This window comes from Ovis canadensis, chromosome 21 (assembly GCF_042477335.2).
Source record: "Ovis canadensis isolate MfBH-ARS-UI-01 breed Bighorn chromosome 21, ARS-UI_OviCan_v2, whole genome shotgun sequence".
Taxonomy (NCBI): Eukaryota; Metazoa; Chordata; class Mammalia; order Artiodactyla; family Bovidae; genus Ovis; species Ovis canadensis.
This window is the reverse complement of record NC_091265.1, coordinates 56,256,881-56,277,573: the sequence shown is the minus strand read 5'-3', so window position 1 is coordinate 56,277,573 and position 20,693 is coordinate 56,256,881. Positions and strand designations below refer to the sequence as shown.

At 44.3% G+C, this 20,693-nt stretch overlaps 1 protein-coding gene and 1 pseudogene across 2 annotated transcripts; both read right to left on the bottom strand.

Moving 5' to 3' along the window:
- Positions 1 to 3,127: 3,127 nt before the first annotated feature.
- TMEM216 (transmembrane protein 216) lies at positions 3,128 to 7,787 on the bottom strand. 2 transcript variants are annotated; one of them, XM_069565232.1, is made up of 5 exons: positions 7,396 to 7,787; positions 6,707 to 6,808; positions 6,055 to 6,147; positions 3,997 to 4,198; positions 3,128 to 3,708 (listed from the first exon to the last, which is right to left on the bottom strand). In XM_069565232.1, the coding sequence occupies exons 1-5, from the start codon at positions 7,430 to 7,432 to the stop codon at positions 3,693 to 3,695; spliced, it is 450 nt and encodes a 149-aa protein (XP_069421333.1). In that variant the 5' UTR covers positions 7,433 to 7,787; the 3' UTR covers positions 3,128 to 3,692. The 2 variants fall into 2 exon arrangements, with proteins under 2 accessions (XP_069421333.1, XP_069421334.1); XM_069565233.1 differs by having other exon boundaries at positions 7,382 to 7,708.
- A 1,759-nt stretch (positions 7,788 to 9,546) lies between these two features.
- LOC138426669 (protein Mdm4 pseudogene) lies at positions 9,547 to 12,264 on the bottom strand (annotated as a pseudogene).
- Positions 12,265 to 20,693: the final 8,429 nt, after the last annotated feature.

The following is a 20,693-nucleotide window of genomic DNA, read 5'->3' as shown; positions in this document are numbered from 1 at the left end:
TCTTTTATACTGCATTGTATTTTTTTTCCTTTTGTAACAAAATATTTTTAAATAATAAATGGGGTGTGCGCTGTTTCACAGATTCCGCATTGCATAGATTTGTTGAGGTGTCTGGGACATGGGTGTGGGCTGATGTAGAGGGAGGGGAGTGAATCCCAGAGTTCTCAGCTGGAACTGGACGGTGGGGGTGCAGTGCGTGTGGTACAGCTAGGAGACCTCGTGTGATGCTCTGGAGGTGCCCCTTGAGGTTTAGCTTTTTGTCCTTGGCCATCTAAACAGCCTAATTCTAGGTCATCCTTTATCCTTCCAGATCCCTAAGATACAATCCCAGAATCAACGTCCTTCCTTGTGCAGTTGAGTTCTGCTCTCATCAGGTTCATAAAGGGGAGAATCCTCTGCCAGGAATTAGCAGATGGGCTGGCTAGTGCTTCCTCCACTGGCTAAATCTATGACCATGGACAGGCAGCGTGACCTCAGGCTCTCATCTGCGGGATGAAAATGATGGCTGTCCTGCCTTCCACACTGGGATATTTTAAGCATAAGCAATAACAAATGGGAACGTTTTATGTAGACTGAGTTGCTATCTAATATAAGGAAGTACAGGTTAGAAAGCAGAGTGTTGAGGGGCGATCCTTGGGATTCCAGAAAGCTGACTTTAAAAAGCCCAGTGAACAAGAAGAGAACACAATAAAAAGACGAACGAATGACCAGGTGACCAGTAAAGGCAAAAGCAGTATAAAAACAAGTAACCTGCAGTAGAAGGGAAATCTCCGGAGGGTCTACGATGTTACCAAACTTACAGGAAAAAAAAATTATCATGGTGCCTCTCAGAACTTAAACCATTGTTCTCAAGTTGAGTTCCACGGTCACCTGCATCTCAGATGTGTGCCATGCCTGCCAAAGTGCCTTCTTGTGCTGCATCAACTCTAGAATTCTACCTTTTATGTTGCAGATGGCTTATGTGTGTGGGGACTAGAGTGTGAGGACTGTTAGACCGGAGAAGCAGATACATTCTGCAGTTTCTCCTAGGGGCTACCATTGGAGTATGGAAAGGGGAAGACTTGGATCACCTCTGCCATGCAGTCACCTGGCAATTCTAGGCATGAGTGTGAATATCTATCTGAGCAACCTCTGTCAGCTCTGGTGACCAGCGCCTGCTCCTTCGTCCTTTCCCATTGTCCCAGAAGGTTAGTTCTTCAGGTGTGTATGGTGTATGGTGGCTTCCCTCGACACTACAGTGAGTACAGCCTGACACGTTAAACCCTGAAAGACTGGTGCTGCCATCCTCCACTGCCTCAGTTTCTATTGTATGATGTTCTCTGATGACTGGCTGTATCCACACAGCTGGCTCTGACAAGCAGCAAGAATAGAACATTTATGGGATTTCCCTGGTGGAGTGGTTAAGGCTCCTAGCTTCCACTGCAGGGGGAGCAGGTTTGGTCTGTGGTCAGGGAACCAAGAGCTTGCATGCAGTGTGGCATGGCCAAAAATAAACTAAAAAGGAGGTGCATTTATGGAGCCATGCATGGGAAACCCAATGCTTTGAGGTACCCAAGGAGAAAATGTGATGACTTCCTATTTCAATCCTGTGCCCATTTTCAATCATTCATCCCCATCCTCATGTGGTACCCATTGAGGACTGGGGTTGATCCAGACTGAGACAAGTAAGACAAAAGTTTCTAACAAGTTAGTAACCAGCTGATGCTTGGCTATCTTACTTCCTCATCTCTAAACCTGCCAAGTCGGGGGTGAGATTGAATTGCTTTTTAAAGCCCCTGTGAGTTATAAGCTGCCCCTTAGAACTGAACCTCTCATTCATTTTTCTGCATTGCTGCGAGGGTGGTGGTGGTTTAGTTGCTAAGTTGTATCCTACTCTTGGCAACCCCATGGACTGTAGCCTGCCAAGATCCTCTGTCCATGGAGTTCTCTAGGCAAGAATACTGGATTGGGTTGCCATTTCCTTCTCTGGGGGTGGGGGTGGGGGGTCTTCCTGACCCAGGAATTGAACTCAGGCCTCCTGCATTGCAGGCAGATTCTTTAACCATAACCAATGAAACTCTAAATGAAATAGGGAGGTCAAGGACAATGAGTTCTCCAGTTTGATAACAGCGATTTCTTCAAAGCAGGGCTAGGCGGCAAAAAGGCAGTGTGAGAAACAGCAGAAAATTGTATTCGTGGGATATGCTATTGAAATGTCAGGGACGTTCCTATTGGAGTTTTTGTTACTGTTTCATGCTGAATTAGACCTATCTAAATACAGTCTTTGGATAGACCCCCAAAGGCAGCCCTTGGGCAAGGACACAGAGGGTAAGGAAACAAGAGAAAGCTTGGACACTGGAGACCTTTGTAGATTGAGAATGAACCTGATCACAGGAAATAAGCAGTTAAAAACCAGCATAACATTCTTAAAGGCCAGTTACTTTTTACTCTGAGTAAGAGCAGATAGTCTAGGATTCACCTGATAGCAAAGGGGCCATATGGCTCAAGGTTTCCTAAAGTGGCTTCTCTTATGGCTTCTTGGAGCTAAAAAAATGGCCACTATCATGTAAGATGAGAAAGTTTTAAAGATGGTTACTTGGAGAAGAGAAGATACACTCACTTAGGGCAACATTTCTCCAGCTTAAAAAATAAAAGTTTATGTTCCCTTGAAATTTTAAAACAAACGACCAAAAAACATTGGTAAGTTTAGAATATGTTTCTGAAGCCTGTGTGTCTAGAGCCTGTGCTCCGCAACAAGAGAAGCCACTGCAGAGACGCCTGTGCAACGTAACGAAGAGCAGCCCTCGCTCACCGAAACTAGAGAAAGCCCGAGTGCAGAAAGGAAGACCCAGCACAACCAAAAATAAATAAAATTTTAAAATCTGCTGGCTTTGGGGCAGAGGTGAAGAATGTGAGTGGTCAGGATGACAAGTCTGAAGAAGACACAGCAGCTGGCAGGGCCTTTAGGGATTAATTGAGACTAGAGCTGCAGGGGAAGAAATTCAGCAGGACACTTTCATTGCTGCCTCTGTGTCCGCACAGGGTCACTAAGCATAGCCAAGGGCAAACCTTGGGGATAGTCTCTACTTTCTCTTGAAGTGGATGAAATTCTAGGGACAGGTGCCACAAGGAAAAGGCTACAACCCCCCACAATAGAAAATACTTATTTATTATAAAATAATGTTTGTTTCATGATGAGAGTAGAAAAATAGCACTATGAGCTACTTAAAAATTTCTGGAGCTCAGTTTCTGAGAAATGGGATGAGCGGCTTTTGCATCACTCTGGAAGCACACCCTCCTGAGGTGCCCTGTGCTCCTGCAGGACATGCAGGGCACAGCACACATGGCGAGCGTGTGGCTCAGGTGCTTCTGGAAGCCCAGGGAGCCTGCAAGGTCCACACAAGATACTCTGGCCATGAAGATCAAAGAGGAAAACCTGAGGTCAGAAGGGAGCTGGTTCCGAGAAAGGCCAGGAAGGCACCAGCCTTGCCCCTCCCTATACTGGAGTGTAGAAGAGTCTCCTGGCTGATGGTCCTGGTTGAGATGGTGCCCAGCGGTCTTACGCTGGGTTTGTTCCCCAGGTGTCTGTGCCGAGGAAAAGCTGCGACCTTTCTCAGGACAACTTGGCCTGCCATTTCTCACTGGTGTGGCTGAAGTACCAGAGATGTGTACAGTCTCAGCCTGTGAAGGCTGCTGGCTGAAGTTTTTGTACTTCACATCCTGTCCATACTGATGGCAGAAAGAAAGAAAGAAAATGTTAAAAGGCCAGTGAACAAGAGCAGCTGGCCTGAAATGTTCTATAATCCAAGCCTCTTGGCCCCAGAAAGCAAGAATATCTTCCCTAAGTGTGTAACTTCGGGAAAGACACCTTTCTACCCTCAGTGGGAAAAACACCTTTCTCACCCTTAAACATCCTCTAGAGTCCAGACCCTTCAAGCTTTAGAAGAACAATGAATCCCTCCCTGGGATGGGAACCCAACCCTCAGGTGACGGGAAATGGCCCCTCAGTAGCAGTACCTGGAGAAAGCGGTCAGGGTGAGCACCTCGAGCAGGAGCTCTGAGCCGCAGAAGAAGAGCAAGATGCCGTTCATGATGGCTTCCAGGCGGAGCACGTAGGTCTGCAGCAGCAGGTAATAGGACGCCATCATGGTGGACGGGAAGGTCAAGGCCACGCTAATACCAAGTGGCATCTTTCGCTGGCAGAGGTTTCCCTTTGTACCTGTCAGACACAGCCCATGGAGTCACCTCCAAGTGGCCTGCTTTCCTTGGCCTCAGAGGAAAAGGCAGGTGGGATGGGATGGACTGGCAAGCAGAGGCAAATGGTCCTGAATGGGGATGTGCAACTTTATTAACAGGGTCCCACTGTGTTAAAAACAAGAGGCTTTGGAGCGGCTGTGAGATTAGAGTCATTCACAGAAAGGTCCTGCTCCCAGTGAAGAAACAATGGGATCTTTATTTGAGGAAAGATCTTTTTAATTATAAAAATAATATATAATCATTGAACACTTTGTCAATTAATATAGAAAATATGGACTTCCCTGGCAGTCCAGTGGTTGACTCTGTGCTTCCACTGCAGGGAGCATGGGTCCAATCCCTGGTTAGGGAACTAAGAACCCAGGTGCCCCATGGAATGGCCAAAAAAAAGAAAAATATATAGAAAATCATTTTAGAAAATACAGAAATTAAAAGACTTCATGATTCACCCTCTAGAGAAAGCCATTATTACAGAATGAGGCATACTGTTTCAGACATTTTTTATGTGTATAGTCACGTTATTATTTTCATTATTATAAAAGTAGAATCATACTCTGCATACCGTTTGGCAACTTATTTAACCATTTAACATAGTTAGACGTCTTTCCACATTAACTACCTTTTACTCTATCATAACTCTTTCCACACCTAACTACCTTTTTTAATGGCTATGAACAATTCATTGAACCAATATCATAATTTAACTAGTCCTGTATTGATAGGTGTTAGGTTGTTTCTAAGGTTTTGATGTCAAAAAATACATGGCAATACATCCTCATACAGATATACTTGTGTATCTGTAGAAGTGTGTTTTTTTCAGCCAGTTTTAGAAGGGAAATTGTTAATGTCTAAGAATATACATTTTACCTGGTAAAACCATTAGCAAAAAAGGTTATACTAATTTCTATTCCCAGGGGTGTGGGAATATAAATACTCACATGAGTGTGAGACCATACATACTGTTTCTTGCGGTTATTTGAATACGGGGCATTTGGGAATCTTTTTAATCCGATGGGTGAATATGTTACCGTGTTTTTCCAGTTTGCTTTTTGTTCGTGAGTTTGAGCATTTTATCATGGTTACTGGTCCTTTGTAATTATTCTTATGTGAACTGCCCATTAGGGTCGCTTGCTAATTTTTTTTTTTTCGCTGTGCAGCATGCAGAATCTTAGTTCCCCAACCACAGATCAAACCCCTACCCCCTGAGTTGGAAGCTTGAAATCTTAACCACTGGACAGCCAGGGAATTCCCTCCCTTGCTCATTTTTAAAACTAGCTTTTTTCTTAGCATTTTATGTGAGCTTTCTTTATCCACTGTGATATGTACTGAAAGTATGTTTTTTTTCTTCAGTGTGTTTAAAGAACATTTTCAGGGATGACATATTCTAACTAAAAAGGGCTTGCTCTGTACTTCCAGGAATACAAAACTTGTCCTAGAGAAATCCTTGTTCAGAAAAATGAAGGGGATCTTAGTGCTGACCTGTGCAGGCATCTCCTGCCCCGGACATAGAGTTACAGCTGAATCTATTCTCCCAAGCAAACCAGTGAGAGGAACAAGGCACTCTTGTAACAGTTAGACAACTGGGAAGAAATTGTCTAATATCATGCCACTGCCCACTTCTGGCCCTGCCGGGCAACAGACAGATACATCTTGACCCAAAATATGAAGCAGCTTGAAACTTCAGAGAGGGGGTAATGGGATATACCACCAGATCCAATCTCTTGATTGGTGAGCCTAGGTTATGTACTTTTCCTTGTTGATCAGGTTACGGATACCAGCTCATCTCAGAAAGAATGGAAATATTCTTGGACAAACACTCACCAAAAAATAGTCGGATTATTTCAATTCCGAGATACAGGAAGAGCATCGCCACATCCAGGACTAGATTGGCTGTTGGGTACGGGAGCAGGAGACCTGCCAACACAGAAGTCAGAGTCTGAAAACAACACAGAGCAGTGCGCAGGAGAGCCCCACATGCGCGAGTCTCATCAGCTGTCCATGAGCTACTTAGTGAGGTGTGGGCAGCATCTGTTAACCTGATGCAGGATGTGTTAACTCCTTGTTGTGGCTGCATCTCTTTTAGAGGCAGGCATGTTGTTATCGGGTTTTACTCATAACTCGGACAGTCTATGAGGACTCCACCCTCCACCATTATCAGCTGTACACGGGTACACAGACCGCTGAATAGCTTCCGAGGCTCATCAACAGGCTGAAAGTGGAGTTCAGCAAGAGGTGATGGGGGAGAGTTGGAATGAAGAATCCCACATTTCCCAAACTCAACAAACTCTTGCCCAGGAGCTTCCTACTAAATCATTCTCAAGAAGTCAGCTGATGAAGAGACTTCTACCTTACAGTGAAGAGGCTCCCTAGAGGGCAGAAAAGAATGAAAAATAGGAAGGTTTTTGGTGGGAGTTGGCTCTGCCCTGAAGTGGGGAAGGGATGTGGGCAAGGGTAGTCAATCCCCAGGCCTTACCTTTATACAGAAATATGAAGAGTTCCAGCAGGAAATAGGTAGCATAATACCACCCATTCAGAAAGAAAAGAATTTCCAGCGGGGTGGAGGACAATCGTTTACCTGAAAATGTGAGCACAGAGAAAAAGAGATGGGCTGGAGGGCAGCTCAACCTCAGTTATTTCAATGGTTTTGTGTCTAACGAAGGAAACGTGAGGTCGCAGCTAATGGAAAGGGCTACTTGGGGCACTTCTGATTGCTGATGAGGAGAGAGAAAAAGAGAGAGAGTGTGTGTGTAGGGTGTCTGTGTGTGTAGGGTTTCTCTCTGTGTGTAGAGTGTCCCCTAAACTTGACTCCGGGCTTCGGGCGCGAAAGTCAAAGCCCCTTTAAGATCTAACCTCGTCACTATTTGGGAAGGGAAAATGGGGTGCAGAGGCCAGCACTGGCTTGTTTGACGTCACACTGCAAATTTGTAACTGAGCTGGCCTAGAACAGACCTGGCCAAGAATTTGAGGGAATCTAAGACCCGCACCTCGAGACCTTCAGGAACTCAGGGAGGGTGAGGCTGCTAGACCCTGCTTTGGACAAGCGAGAAGTGAAGTCCATAACACCCGAGAATAGAGGGTTTATAAAAGTCGAGCAATGGGAGAGAAAGGAATGGAATATAGAAGCGATCAGGACCAGCGACTCACACACCTCCGTAATCTCACCTCGCGGCGCCATCTCCAGTCCCCATGGAAACTGCATACGCGGCTACCTCTACTTCTGGAGCAACGAGGCGTTGCCGGAAGCGGGGGACAGAGCGGCCTGAGACTCTGGCCTCTCTGCCCGCCCATCACACTCTATGGTTGCCTGGTGCGAAGGCCGTCTTGGTGCGTCCGCCGGTGCGCGCAAATGGCCTTCACTGGGGTTCTGTCTGGAGACCTTCGACAGCACAGGGGCCACCCCCCGAGCTGGAGTCCGTAGGCCCCTAGGGCTGGGAGCAGCTGTTGGGCTTCCCCACCCAAAGTTTACAATGAATCTGCAGAAGTAGCCAGTAGTGGTAATGTGACCACAGGATTGCCAAATAGGCTGTAGCGCCACGATTCTCTTCACTAACGGTCTGACAATACACGAAAAAAGAACAGTGAAAGTGTAGTCGCTCAGTCGTGTCCGACTCTTTGTGATCCTATCGACTGCATATAGCCGCCAAGCTCCTCAGTCCATGGGATTTTCCAGGCAAGAATACTGGAGTGGATTGCCATTTCCTTCTCCAGGGGATCTTCAGGACCCAGGGATCGAACTCAGACCTCCGGCATTGAGGGGAGGCTCTTTATCATCTGAGCCACGAGGGAATCCCAAACAACGGTCTGATAATGCACAAAAGTGCTCTGCAAATGCGGTTTGGCGTTTGGGGTCTTTTGTCTAGCAAGCAGTCTTTTCTGGGAGGGTAATAGGGGATTTAGTGTGTCCGATTTATCAAACAGGTACTTAGAAGACACCAGAATTAATCAGAACTAGAGGCTCCTTTGGCAACCCACTCCAGTATTCTTGCCTGGGAAATCTCATGGACAGAGGAGCCTGGCGGGCTAGACAACCCTGGGATTGCAAAGAGACTTCACTGAGCGACTGAGCAGGCAGGCAGAGGATCCTCTCGAGGAGCATAAAGAAGACCGGGAAGATGAAACATGATCACCACGTGACCCCTGACTTGCATGGGAGTTGGGAAGACAAAGTACTCTAGGTGGGAACTGAGAGAAGTTTTCAAGAGATGACTGGTGAACTGGGCTTTGAAACCTGATTATGGTTTCGAGCAGTTAGCATGTGTTACCGCCCACAGGGAAGCAGAAAGAAGAGTTTTGATTGGACTGAGGCTGACTTGACTGTCAGCCACTGTCAGGATAGGACAGAAAACATGGCACACTCAAACCAGGTAATTTGAGTAGAGTGACTCAAGTGTACAATTCAGTGGCATTAATTATATTCACAATGTTGGGTAACCATCACCACCATTTTCAAAGCTTTTTTCATCATGGCAATGAGAAACTCTGTAACCATTTAACAGTAACTCTTTTCTCCCCGTCCCTCTGCTGCTGCTGCTGCTAAGTCGCTTCAGTCGTGTCCCACTCTGTGCGACCCCATAGACGGCAGCCCACCAGGCTCCCCCCCGTTCCTGGGATTCTCCAGGCAAGAACACTGGAGTGGGTTGCCATTTCCTTCTCCAATTCATGAAAGTGAAAAGTGAAAGTGAAGTTGCTCAGTTGTGTAAGACTCTTCAAGATCCCATGGACTGCAGCCTACCAGGCTCCTCCATCCATGGGATTTTCCAGGCAAGAGTACTAGAGTGCTAACCTTTGATCTACTTTTTATTTCTATGAATTTGCCTAGTCTATATATTTTAAGTAAGTGCAATCATACAATACTTTTTCTTTTGTGTCTGGCATAATTCCATTCAGCATGTTTTTAAGGTTCATTCATGTTATAGCTTATATCAGAACTTCATTCCTTTTTATGGCTGGATAATATTCCTGTGTGTGTGTGTGTGTGTGTGTGTGTGCGCACATGCGAGCATGCATGCTGCATTTTGTTTATCCATCTGTTGACAGGTAGACATGAGTTTTCACCTTTGGGCTAGAAAAATGCTGCAGTGAACATTGGCATAGAAGTATCTCTGGAAGTATCTGTCTTCAGTTCCTTTAAATATACATCTAGGAGGGAATTACTGAATTTTATGGTCATTCCATGTTTGACTTAAAAAAAATGTTTTAAAGATTTAATGTTCAGATTTTTAAAAATGTGTTAAAAATTAATTGGGGCAAATTCTGTTACAAGTAGGGGTTAAGGAAAGTCAGTGTGTGGCACAAAAGAAAGAGCAAGGACTGGACAGTCACAGATAATCTGCTCTCTTATTAGCGGCATCTCATCTTGGGCAAATTACTCATGCTGTAGCGGCAGTAGCTAATGTGACAAGATTCTTCCTTAGCACATCATAGAGAGAGGGCTTGATCTTTCACAGAGAAAGTCCAACGGCCCAGGAGTTCTCCCAAAAGATCTCCACCACAGTATACCATATTGCTGCTCCTGCTGATCGTAACTCACCAGTGTATACTGGCCTAGATAATACATGAGCTCTTTACCAGTGAACATTTATTTCACTTTGTGCACCTGCTGCTTAAAAAATCTTCACAAGTGGTGGATTTGGTCATACCTGATTCGTTTGTTCTGGAGAGATCCTGCAAGCAACTGTCAGATGTTGAACACTGGGCCGAGGTGGAAAATGGTGTCTTTTTGGCCGTGAAGTGTCATGAAGGCTGCTGGTAAGTCTTAATGGCCACTCCGGGAGTTGCTTTCTGCTGAGCCTGTGGGTGAGGGGGCGTCAGTCACTGGCCCTAGGGCCTTAACAGCATTTTGAAACAGTGCGTAGTGCCATGTTTAACTTTTCAAGGAGCCATCAAACTGTTTTCCACAGTGTCCGTAAGCATTTTACATTCCACCAGCACCGTACAAGGATCCCGATTTCTCTGCATCCTTATCAACACCTTTTATTTTCAGTTTTTAAAATTATTATCATCACTATCCAAGTAGGTGGGAAGTAATGTTTCAGTGTGGTTTGGGCTTGGAACCTTTTGATGGAGTACTTGCACCTAGACAGACATCTCCTTGAGCAACAGAATATAAAGATTCTTTTGGATTTTAATGTACATAGTATCATATCGTCAGAAAATAAAGATAGTTCTATTTCTTCCTTTTCAATCCCTGTACTTTCAGTTTTTCAAGTTACCTTATTGTACTGGCTAAGACCTCCAGTATAATGTTAAATAGAAGTGGTGATAATGGATATTCTTACCAAACATCAGGGGAAAGTATTATATTTCACAATTAATATGCTAATGGTAAATTTTTCTGTAGATACTCTCTATCAGTTTAAGAAAGTTCTTTTTGTAATTTGCTGAAATGTTTGTGATACATTTTACTGAATGCTGTCTCTGGATCTGTTGAGGCAATATGTTTTCCTCCCTTTATTCTGCTAATGTTATGAATTACATGATTTTTAAAGGTATAACCAACCTTGCCTTTCTGGAAAGAAACCAGTTTGGTTGTGATATTATGCAGAAAGGAGCTGACATAGCAGGCCTGAGATTGCTATCCTTACGAAGTCCTACTTGCAAGGTTGGCCTTTGGCTGGTGTCTGTGAACTTGTATTTCAGAAAGGTTTCCGTCAATCCAGAATGTCTCACTGCCTCAATTGTTTGTGCAAACTATGTGGTTTATGCTGCACACCTGCCCCCTTCTGAAGTCTGGAATTTTGATACATGCTAGCAATTCTTAGGGCTTCCCTAGTGGCTCAGTGGTAAAGAATCCGCCTGCCAGTGCAGGAGATGCAAGAGACTTGAGTTTGACCCTTGGGTCAGGAAGACCCCCTGGGGAAGGAAATGGCAACCCAATACAGTATTCTTGCCTGGGAAATCCCATGGACAGAGGAGCCTGGTGGACTACAGTCCATGGAGTGGCAAAAGAGTCGGACATGACTTAGCGACTAAACAACAACTGTTCTTAGTTTGTAGATATTTTTTTTATCACGAATGAATGTTATGAATTTTGTCACAGATACAACTAATTAATGATGAAATGCTTTTCCCTCTTTATTCTGCTGACTTGGTGAGTTTCACCCATTGAGTTTTAAATATCAAACCAACCTTTCATTCCTGGGATAAGCTCCACAATCTAGCTGAAGATTAATCAACTAACTTTTCAAAGAATTAACCTTTAGTTTCATATGTTTTTTAACCTACTATTTACCCATGTTCTTTTTTTTTTCCTGGTCTTATGTTTAATTTAGATTTCTTTCTTCCTAATTTGGGCTTAATTTGCTGTTTTTCTGATTTAAGGTGAAAAATTAGACAGCTGGTTTTAGATCTTCTTTTCTGACAGAAACTGTATCAGATACATTCTTAAAAAATATTTATTTACTTGGCTATGTCAAGTCTTTGTTGTGGCACATGGGATCTCTGTTGCATTATGGGGAATCTTTCATTGTGGCACATGGACTCTGTAGATGTGGCAAGCAGGCTTAGTTGTTCTGCGGCATGTAGGATCTTAGCTCCCCAACTGGGGATCAAACCTGCATTGCAACGTGGATTCTTAACCACTGAACCACTAAGGAAGTTCCCATGATATGGATTTTAAATCTTGTGTTTTCATTATGATGTAGTTTAAAGTACTCTTAATTTCTCTTATGGTTTTTTCTTTGTGCTGTGCTATATGTATTTATACATGTCCAACCCTTTGTAACCCCATGGGCTGTAGCCCGCCAGGCTCCTCTGTCCATGGAGATTCTCCAGGCCAGAATACTGAAGTGGATTGCCATGACCTCCTCCAGGGGATCTTCCCAACCCAGGGATCGTACCCAGGTCTCCCTCATTGCAGGCAGATTCTCTACCGTCCAAGCCACCAGGGAAGCCCGGTTTCTTCTCTGATCCATGATGATTTACAAGTATAATGTTTAACTTGTAAATATTTAGTGGTTTCCCAGTGTGGCAGTTATCAACATATTGGTCCTCAGCTTCAGACAAATACTTCAGTACCTGTTCTGCAGTCATGGACTAGACTGAAAGCATGTCTCCCTGTCAGTGAGCACCATCTTAGGCTCCGTCAGTAGAGGGCACTGGATGGACACTGCAGGAAGAAAGGGGCTTTGCTTCCTGGTTCCAGCCTGCGATGTTTTGGTTTTTCTTGCTCCTGCTGCACAGTCAGAGGTGCATATGCACAAGGACATCCAGCTGTGCTCTGCCCCAGCTGTGTGCCTGCAGGGGGTTGGGAGCTCACTGGTCTCTTAGCCCCGGCCCAGGCCTGGTGATTTTCACCTTGCCTCTGCCTCACACCTGCAGCAGCATCCTGATCCCCTGTGTCCCCCTGCCCACCAGCCTTGACTTCCTGCACCCCAGAGGGTTGTTTCCTAGGGCTCTTCCCATGTGGACCCCACACCCTCCAGACTGCCCCTGCAGGAGTGCCTCAATTCTTCTGCACACCCACTCACCAGCCTTGGCTCATTTCATAAAAGTGAAGGTTCCTCGGGTCCTCCCAACAGAGACATGATGTGCCCCTCATGGCATCCTACACAACATTGCATCTGATCAAGAAACTCATTTCACAGCAAAGGAAGTGTGGCAATGGGCTTATGCCTCTGGAAATAACTGGTCTTAACCACACATACTTCGTCGCCTGGAAGAAGGTGGTGTAATTGAAAAGTAGAATGGTTCACGGTAGACTCAGTTATAGTATCAGTAGGGAGACAATATACTGAAAGGATGGGGGTTCTAATTCACAGAATGGAGTATGTCTTTGAATCGGAGACCATTATACGGTACTGTTGTTCCCCTAGCCAGCACATATGGGTCCAGAATTCAATGGGTAGGAATGGGAATGACTTCTCCCACTATTACACCTAATAAACCACCCCCAGAGATTTTTGCCTTTTACACTGAAAAATTTGAGCCTGCTGATTTGGAGATCTTAGTTCTCAAGTGAGTCGTGTTCCACAAGGAGACAGAACAATGTATTACTGAACTGGAAAATGATATTGCCCCCTGGTCAATCTGGGCTCCTTATGCCACTAAATCAAAGAACAAAAAGAAGGGGGGGCATCCAACCTACTGGCTAGAATGATTGATCCTGAGTCTCAAGGGAAAATTGGGTTGCAGCTACACAAGGGAGATAAGAAAGACTATGTCTGGAACCCAGAGGATGCTCTGGGGCACCTATTAATACACCCTTCCCCCCCCCAAAGTAGAACTCAGATCCTTTAGGAATGAGGATTTGGGTTACTCTAACAGTAAAGAGTTCCAGAAAAACATCTATTTCTGCTTTATTGACTATGCCAAAGCCTTTGACTGTGTGGATCACAATCAACTGTGGAAAATTCTGAGAGATGGGAATACCAGACCACCTGACCTGCCTCTTGAGAAATCTGTATGCAGGTCAGGAAGCAACAGTTAGAACTGGACACGGAACAACAGATTGGTTCCAAATTGGAAAAGGAATATGTCAAGGCTGTATATTGTCACCCTGCTTATTTAACTTCTATGCAGAGTACATCATGAGAAACGCTGGACTGGAAGAAGCACAAGCTGGAATCAAGATTGCCAGGAGGAATATCAATAACCTCAGATATGCAGATGACACCACCCTTATGGCAGAAAGTGAAGAGGAACTAAAAAGCCTCTTGATGAAAGTGAAAAAGAGGAGAGTGAAAAAGTTGGCTTAAAGCTCAACATTCAGAAAATGAAGATCATGGCATCTGGTCCCATCACTTCATGGGAAATAGATGGGGAAACAGTGGAATCAGTGTCAGACTTTATTTTTGGGGGCTCCAAAATCACTGCAGATGGTGACTGTAGCCATAAAATTAAAAGATGCTTACTCCTTGGAAGGAAAGTTATGACCAACCTAGATAGCATATTGAAAAGCAGAGACATTACTTTGTCAACAAAGGTCCATCTAGTCAAGGCTATGGTTTTTCTAGTGGTCATGTATGGATGTGAGATTTGGACTGTGAAGAAAGCTGAGTGCCAAAGAATTGATGCTTTTGAACTGTGGTGTTGGAGAAGGCTCTTGAGAGTCCCTTGGACTGCAAGGAGATCCAACCAGTCCATCCTAAAGGAGATCAGTCCTGGGTGTTCATTGGAAGGACTGATGCTGAAGCTGACTGATGCTGAAGCTGAAACTCCAATACTTTGGCCACCTCATGTGAAGAGTTGACTCATTGGAAAAGACCCTGATGCTGGGAGGGATTGAGGGCAGGAGGAGAAGGGGATGACAGAGGATGAGATGGCTGGATGGCATCACCGACTCGATGGACATGAATCTGGGTGAACTCCGGGAGTTGGTGATGGACAGGGAGGCCTGGCGTGCTGTGATTCATGGGGTCGCAGAGTCGGACACGACTGAGCGACTGAACTGAACTGAACAGTAAAGAAGGCTTCCCTGGTGGCTCAGTGGTAGAGAATCTACCTGCAATGCAGGAGACATGGGTTCAACCCCTGGTCCAGGAAGATCTCCTGGAGAAGGGAATGACAACCCACTCCAGTATTCTTGCCTGAGAAATCCCATGGACAGAGGAGCCTGGTGGGCTATGATCCATGGGTCACAAAAGAGTCGGACACAACTTAGTGACTGAACAACAACAGGTAAAGAACCCAGAGCAGCAGCAGCAGCTCGAGCTGAGGGAAAGGGAATTATCAACATAGGAACTGAAGAAGGAAGCCATGGTTATCAACTACAACTTTGTGACCAGTTATAAAAGTGACCAATTACAAAAACGAGAGCTCTGGTAGTTTTTTGTGTTTCTTTGCTCCTTGCATGCCTGTGTTTTGGGGGCTTCCCTGGTGGCTCAGTGGCAAAGAATCCACCTGCAGTGCAGGAGCTGCAGGAGACACAGGTTCAATCCCTGGGTTGGGAAGATTCCTGGAGGAGGGCATGGCAACCCACTCAGGTATTCTTGCCTGGAGAATCCCATGGACAGAGAAGCCTGGTAGGCTACAGTCCATAGGGTCAAAAAGAATCGCACACGACTGCAGCGACTTGACACGCATGCATGTGTTTATTTGTATATACTGACCATTTTCTCTTTACCTATCTATTGACTATTTGTTGGAGGTCAACTTCATAATTTAATCTTTATGTAATAGAATATTTAGTGAGGCCATGACAAATTTGTGGAGTAATTAATATAGTTAGCTATGGATACAGTGACTGTTGGGACTGTATGTCTTCTCATTTTAGGGGAAGAGTGAGAACATCACTTAAAAAAAATACTTTTATCTATTTGACTGCACTGGGTCTTGGTTGTGACATGCAGGTTAGATGAGGCTGCAAAATCTTATTTGTGGGGTAACCCTAATCCTCACCCTAGTTCCCTGACCAGAAATCAAACCCAGGCCTCTTGCACTGGGTTCAGTGTACTACGAGGGATGTCCCAAGAATGTCGCTTTTAAGAATAGATATATGTTGTCAGTAGGAATGCAACATGGAAGTTCAAATAAGTATAGAATGGTGCATGAAAGCTGAGTAGCTGAAAAGACGGACATGAGCTCTGCATTCACCTTCAGAACCTGTCCTGTGGTTCCAGACTGGACTCGGCATTTCTCCCTTTCAGTGAGCACAATGGTAAGCCCTGTCTGTAGAGGGTGCTGGAGGGATATTGAAGGAAGGAAAGGGCTTGTCTTCCTAGCTCCCATAAGCTCTGGTTTGTTTTTCCTGGTCCTGTACTGTGGTCTCAGCGGTGCACGTGTGTGAGGACACCTAGGATATCAGATGGTCCTCTCCACATACCAAGAGCGGGCATTCCCTCAGCAACCTCACGAACCTGGTCCATGCCTGGTGACCACTTTGCTGTGGCCCTCCTGTCGAGGATACCACATGCTCCAGGCCTTGGCACACATGGCAGTTCCCTAACTCTGTGCACTTGCCCCCTCAGCCTTGTTTATCTCTGCCCTGGATCACTTTTCCCCAAGCCCTCAGGCACAGACAGTGTGTGTCCACAGCGGCGCCCAACTCCACATGTCTGCTCATGGACCTTGGCTCTTCTCCCCAGAGGGTGATTCCTGTGCCCCTCCATGCCCGGCATGGACATCATGCACTGCAGGCCTTGCGCACCTGGGGCATTCTGTGTGCACCTGCCCAACAGCCTTGGCTCATCTGTACCCTAGAGGGTTGTTTCTTGCCTGGCTACTGTGAACCAGCTCTGCCTTGGCCAACCAGTGAACTTGTTCACCACCCAGTGGGCTGCCGTGAGGTCTAAACCCCAGATTTGGGGGTGGGGGACCCTACAAAGTTTGTCCTCAGCCCTCAGGTACCCTTTTAGAAATCTCTTTACATTTTTATAGGGCTTTCCAGGTGGGTCAGTGGTAAAAAAAAAATCTGCCCGCCAGCGCAGGAGACACAGGAGATGCAGGTTCGATCCCTGATCGGGGAGATCCTCTAGAGGAGGAAATGGCAACCCAGGTCTCCCACATGGCTCAGATGGTAACGCATCTGCCTACAACACAGAAGACCCAGGTTGGATCCCTGGGTTGGGAAGATCCCTGGAGAAGGAAATGGCAGCCCACTCCAGTACTATTCCTCGGAAAATCCCAGGGACGGAGGAGCCTGGCAGGCTACAGTCCATGGGGTCACAAAGAGCTGGACACGACTGAGCGACTCCACTTTCTTTCCACTGTCTCTTATAATTTAAGGATTATATTAAACCTGCCATGTTTAAATTACTAGGTGGTTTCTGTCTTCTGATTGGACTTAGATTGGACCACCTAGTTATCTAATTGTTACTGATTTCTAACTCAATTCCATCATTGTCAAAAAAACATGCTCTTTCTCCTTATAAATGTACTGATTATTGTTTTATGGTTCAGCATGTGGCTTGCACTGATCATTACTCTGCGTACATGGAAAATACTGCATTTTTTATTCATATGTATTATAAATAATAAGAAAAACATTTTAAAATAGTCTTTATATTTACTCAGATACTATTTCTGATGTACTCCATCCCTTTCAGAGGATCTGAATTTCCATCTGTTATCATTCCCCTTCAAGCCAAATAACTCCTTTAGCATTACTTTATAGCACAGGATTGCTGGCAACAAATTCTCTCAGTTTTATATCTGAAGTATAGTTTTGGTAAATTTAGATTTCTGAGTTGACCTCTTTTTCTTGCAGCACTTTAGAGATGGTGTTACACACTCTGCTGGCCTCTGATTTCTGGTGAGTAGCCAGTTGCTAATTGTTGTTCTTCTGTATGTGGTTTGTTTTTCTCTTGCTGCTTTCAAGATTTACTCTTCATCTTTAGCTTTTGACTATGATGTTCCTAGATGTGGCCTTTCTGTGTTAATTAAGGTGGCTTTGTGGAGTATCTAAAATCTGTACATTTTATCAAATATGGGAAAATTTTGGCTATTTTTTTTTCTGCTTTCTTCCTTCTCTTTTCCTTCTAAGATTCTAATCATACATTTGTCAGGCTGTTTGACATTATCTAACTGGCCTGGGAGACTTTTAAAAAACCTCTTTTTGTTTCTGTTCTGCAGCATGGGGAGTTTCTATTGGTTTACCTTCTATTTCATTGACCAGTTCTGTAATCTTTTTTGCTGTTAAATCTATTCATTTGATTAAAAATGTTTCAGTTGTTGTAATTTTTATTTCCAGAGTTTCTATTTTTCAAAAGTCATTTGTTTCTTTGCTGAGGTTGCCTATCTTTTTATTCACTGAGAACATAATTTCACTGCTGCTTTATTATCCTTGTCTGTTAACTCCAGTATCTGGGTCACCTCAGTATTGGTGTCAGTTTTGAACGTTAAATTGTGGAGGCTCTGGCTTGTATTATTTGTCTCCAAAGAGTGATGGTTCTTTTATCAGGCAGTTAGCGTGGGTGAATTGTTGTTGTTGTTGTTTAGTTCTTAAGTCCTTTCTGGCTCTTTTTTGACCCCAAGGCTTGTAGCCCTCCAGGCTCTTCTATCTGTGGGATTTCCCAGGCAAGAATACTAGAGTGGGTTGCCATTTCCTTCTCCAAGGGATCTTCCTGACCCAGGGATTGAACCTGGGTCTCCTGCATTGGCAGGCAGATTCTTTACCACTGAGTCACCTGGGAAGTCCATTTTGGGTGGATACACAGTGCAGATCACACTATGGGGCCATAGCTCCAATCTCAGCTTAGATTTTCTGTCTTTAGCTGAGTCGCTTGAATCTGAACAACACATTTGTGGTCCAGAGCTGGGGGAGAAATGTGGGCAGACAGAACTTGGTGATTGCTGCCTCTTCCCTTCTGAGGCTCCATCTTTTCCTCCAGTGGCTTCAGTTGCCCCGGCTCAGTACTGTGATTGTCCACCAGCATAACATACCTACTGCTTTGTCAGCTGCCAAGTTACAAGCAGCAAAAATAGGAAACTTTCTGTGCACAATTTCCTCCTGAGTGTGAACTCCCCATCAAACTGTCTCCCTTCATTCCCTAGTAGTCTTTAAGTAGCTGTTTTTCATATCATGTTCAGGTTTTACAGTTATTTGTTGGAGGGGTCATTCTCAAGCATAGTACTCGGTCATTGTTAGACATCTTTGGGTGTAGTCTAAATATTTAATCCATTTCTTCCATATTTTCCTCTATTTCTTGAACGTATCAGTTTAAACTTTTCAATCTTCTAAACAATATTTGGCTCACCTGTTTCTATTTTCTACTTTTGCTCTGGTTTTAAATAATATGGTCTTATCTCTTGACTTGCTAGTAATTCTTACTGGATTTAGAAATTGTATATAAAAAAAAATTATAGCACCTCTAGATGTTTTTTCTTCCAGTCTTTTCTGTGTTACACCAAGAAAATGGGGGCTCATCACCTTAATCCACTCAGAGACCACATGGTTTGAGGTTGCGCTGGGATTTTGATAAGCCTCAGTCTGCCTGTTTCACCTTGTTCCCATAAGGAGCCCTCCTGAGCTTTGAACTGAAAGACCTATGTGTTCACCATCCCTGCCCCATCGTGGGTCCTGAATTCTAATCATCAGCACCATTAGCCTGCCAAAAATTTGATTATGCTTTTCAGAAGTTTGAGGTTTAGCTTTTTATAGCTTCTGGCCCTATACGGCTTCAGTGTTTGGTAAGTATCTTAGAGAAGAAATGTGTTACGTCTTTAAGGCTCTTTCAGTCCCCGGTTTTGTTCTTCCAGTGTTATGAGAGCACTAAGCTCCTCTGGCTTCTCTGGTCCCCTCTGCCTGGGCAATGCTTGGATTTTCAGCCTCTTGCTCAAACCCAGAGTCAGCAAATGCTCCCAGGGGCAAGTCTGCTGCAAACTGTCAGCTCTTGTCCCTGATTCTACTTCAGAATTTTAGGCCCTTTCATCATCTTTCCTTCAGCAATTCTCTAAGATCTTTTTAGATAACTTTCATATTTTGTCTGGTCTTTCTAGTTCTCTAATAGAGCACTGGTCAGCTAGAAGCAACTCCATCCTATTAAAAGTCAGCACTTTTAAAAGTGTTTATTTTCTTCCTTTGATCTTTGAAAACTAACTGCCCCAAGCAATCAATTTACATCACATCTTAAAAATATATTCCTACTGCTAAGTCAAAAAGAAAAACCAAACTATCTTATGGCATAGTCCCCATAATCACAACTGTATATAAAACATAAATACACAGCATCAAAGGTATGATATTATTTCTGGGGTAGGATGTAGCCATTTTTTTTCTTTTGTAAAAATGTTTCTGAAATATTACACTGTCTGTAAGAAATTATGCAAGTAAATGTAGATTGTCAAGGAGGGGAGGGAGAAGGAACTCAGTGACTGAGATACAGAAGTGGGAAGACTAATTGCACAAATATAACTTCAATTTTGTATCACATGAATGCATTAACTATCAAGATAAAAGAAACAAAGGAAGAAAGAGGGAGGGAGGGAGGGAGGGAGGGAGGGAGGGAGGTGGGAAGGAAGGAAGAAAGGAAGGCACGCACACACACACACACACACCCACACACACACACACCCACACACACCCCCAAGAGACTCCTGGGACTACAAAGTGCCATTTATATTGGGAGTGAGGACAACAAACATTTGATTGTACTTACTAGCTGCAGAGATTGCAGAGAACAATCCAGCCCTGATTCATTTGGGGACACAAAAAATCTCCTATCTATCAGGGACTGTGATGAGCAAAGGGGATAATAGTCTTGTAAGAGCTTTTATGAAAAGATTCAAAATTGTGCTATTTTCATTTTTTGTACAGACGAAGGTACAGTACACGTAGATGGTGGTTTTGTTAGGACTTTTTCGATCACATCTCCCAATTATAGGGGATGAGATCTTAGGTATTTTCTTAGAACTCTGTAACATTCTTTTAAAATATCTGATAAATCTTGACAGCACAGCTGATTAACTACAGCGTGTCTTTCCCGAGGACTTCATTGTAGGCTTCTAAACTAGGGGTCAGCATACCATGGCCTGAGAGCACATCTAGCCCGTTTTGTATGACCCTCAAGTTAAGATTAGATTTA

Excerpts from the sequence above, each read along its gene's own strand:
- TMEM216 (XM_069565232.1), bottom strand. The coding sequence starts at position 7,432 with ATGCAGTTTCCATGGGGACTGGAGATGGCGCCGCGAG. Across the intron at positions 6,809-7,395 it reads ACTGGAGATGGCGCCGCGAG|GTAAACGATTGTCCTCCACC; the intron begins GTGAGATTACGG and ends TCACATTTTCAG. Across the intron at positions 6,148-6,706 it reads CTTCATATTTCTGTATAAAG|GTCTCCTGCTCCCGTACCCA; the intron begins GTAAGGCCTGGG and ends CTGTGTTGGCAG.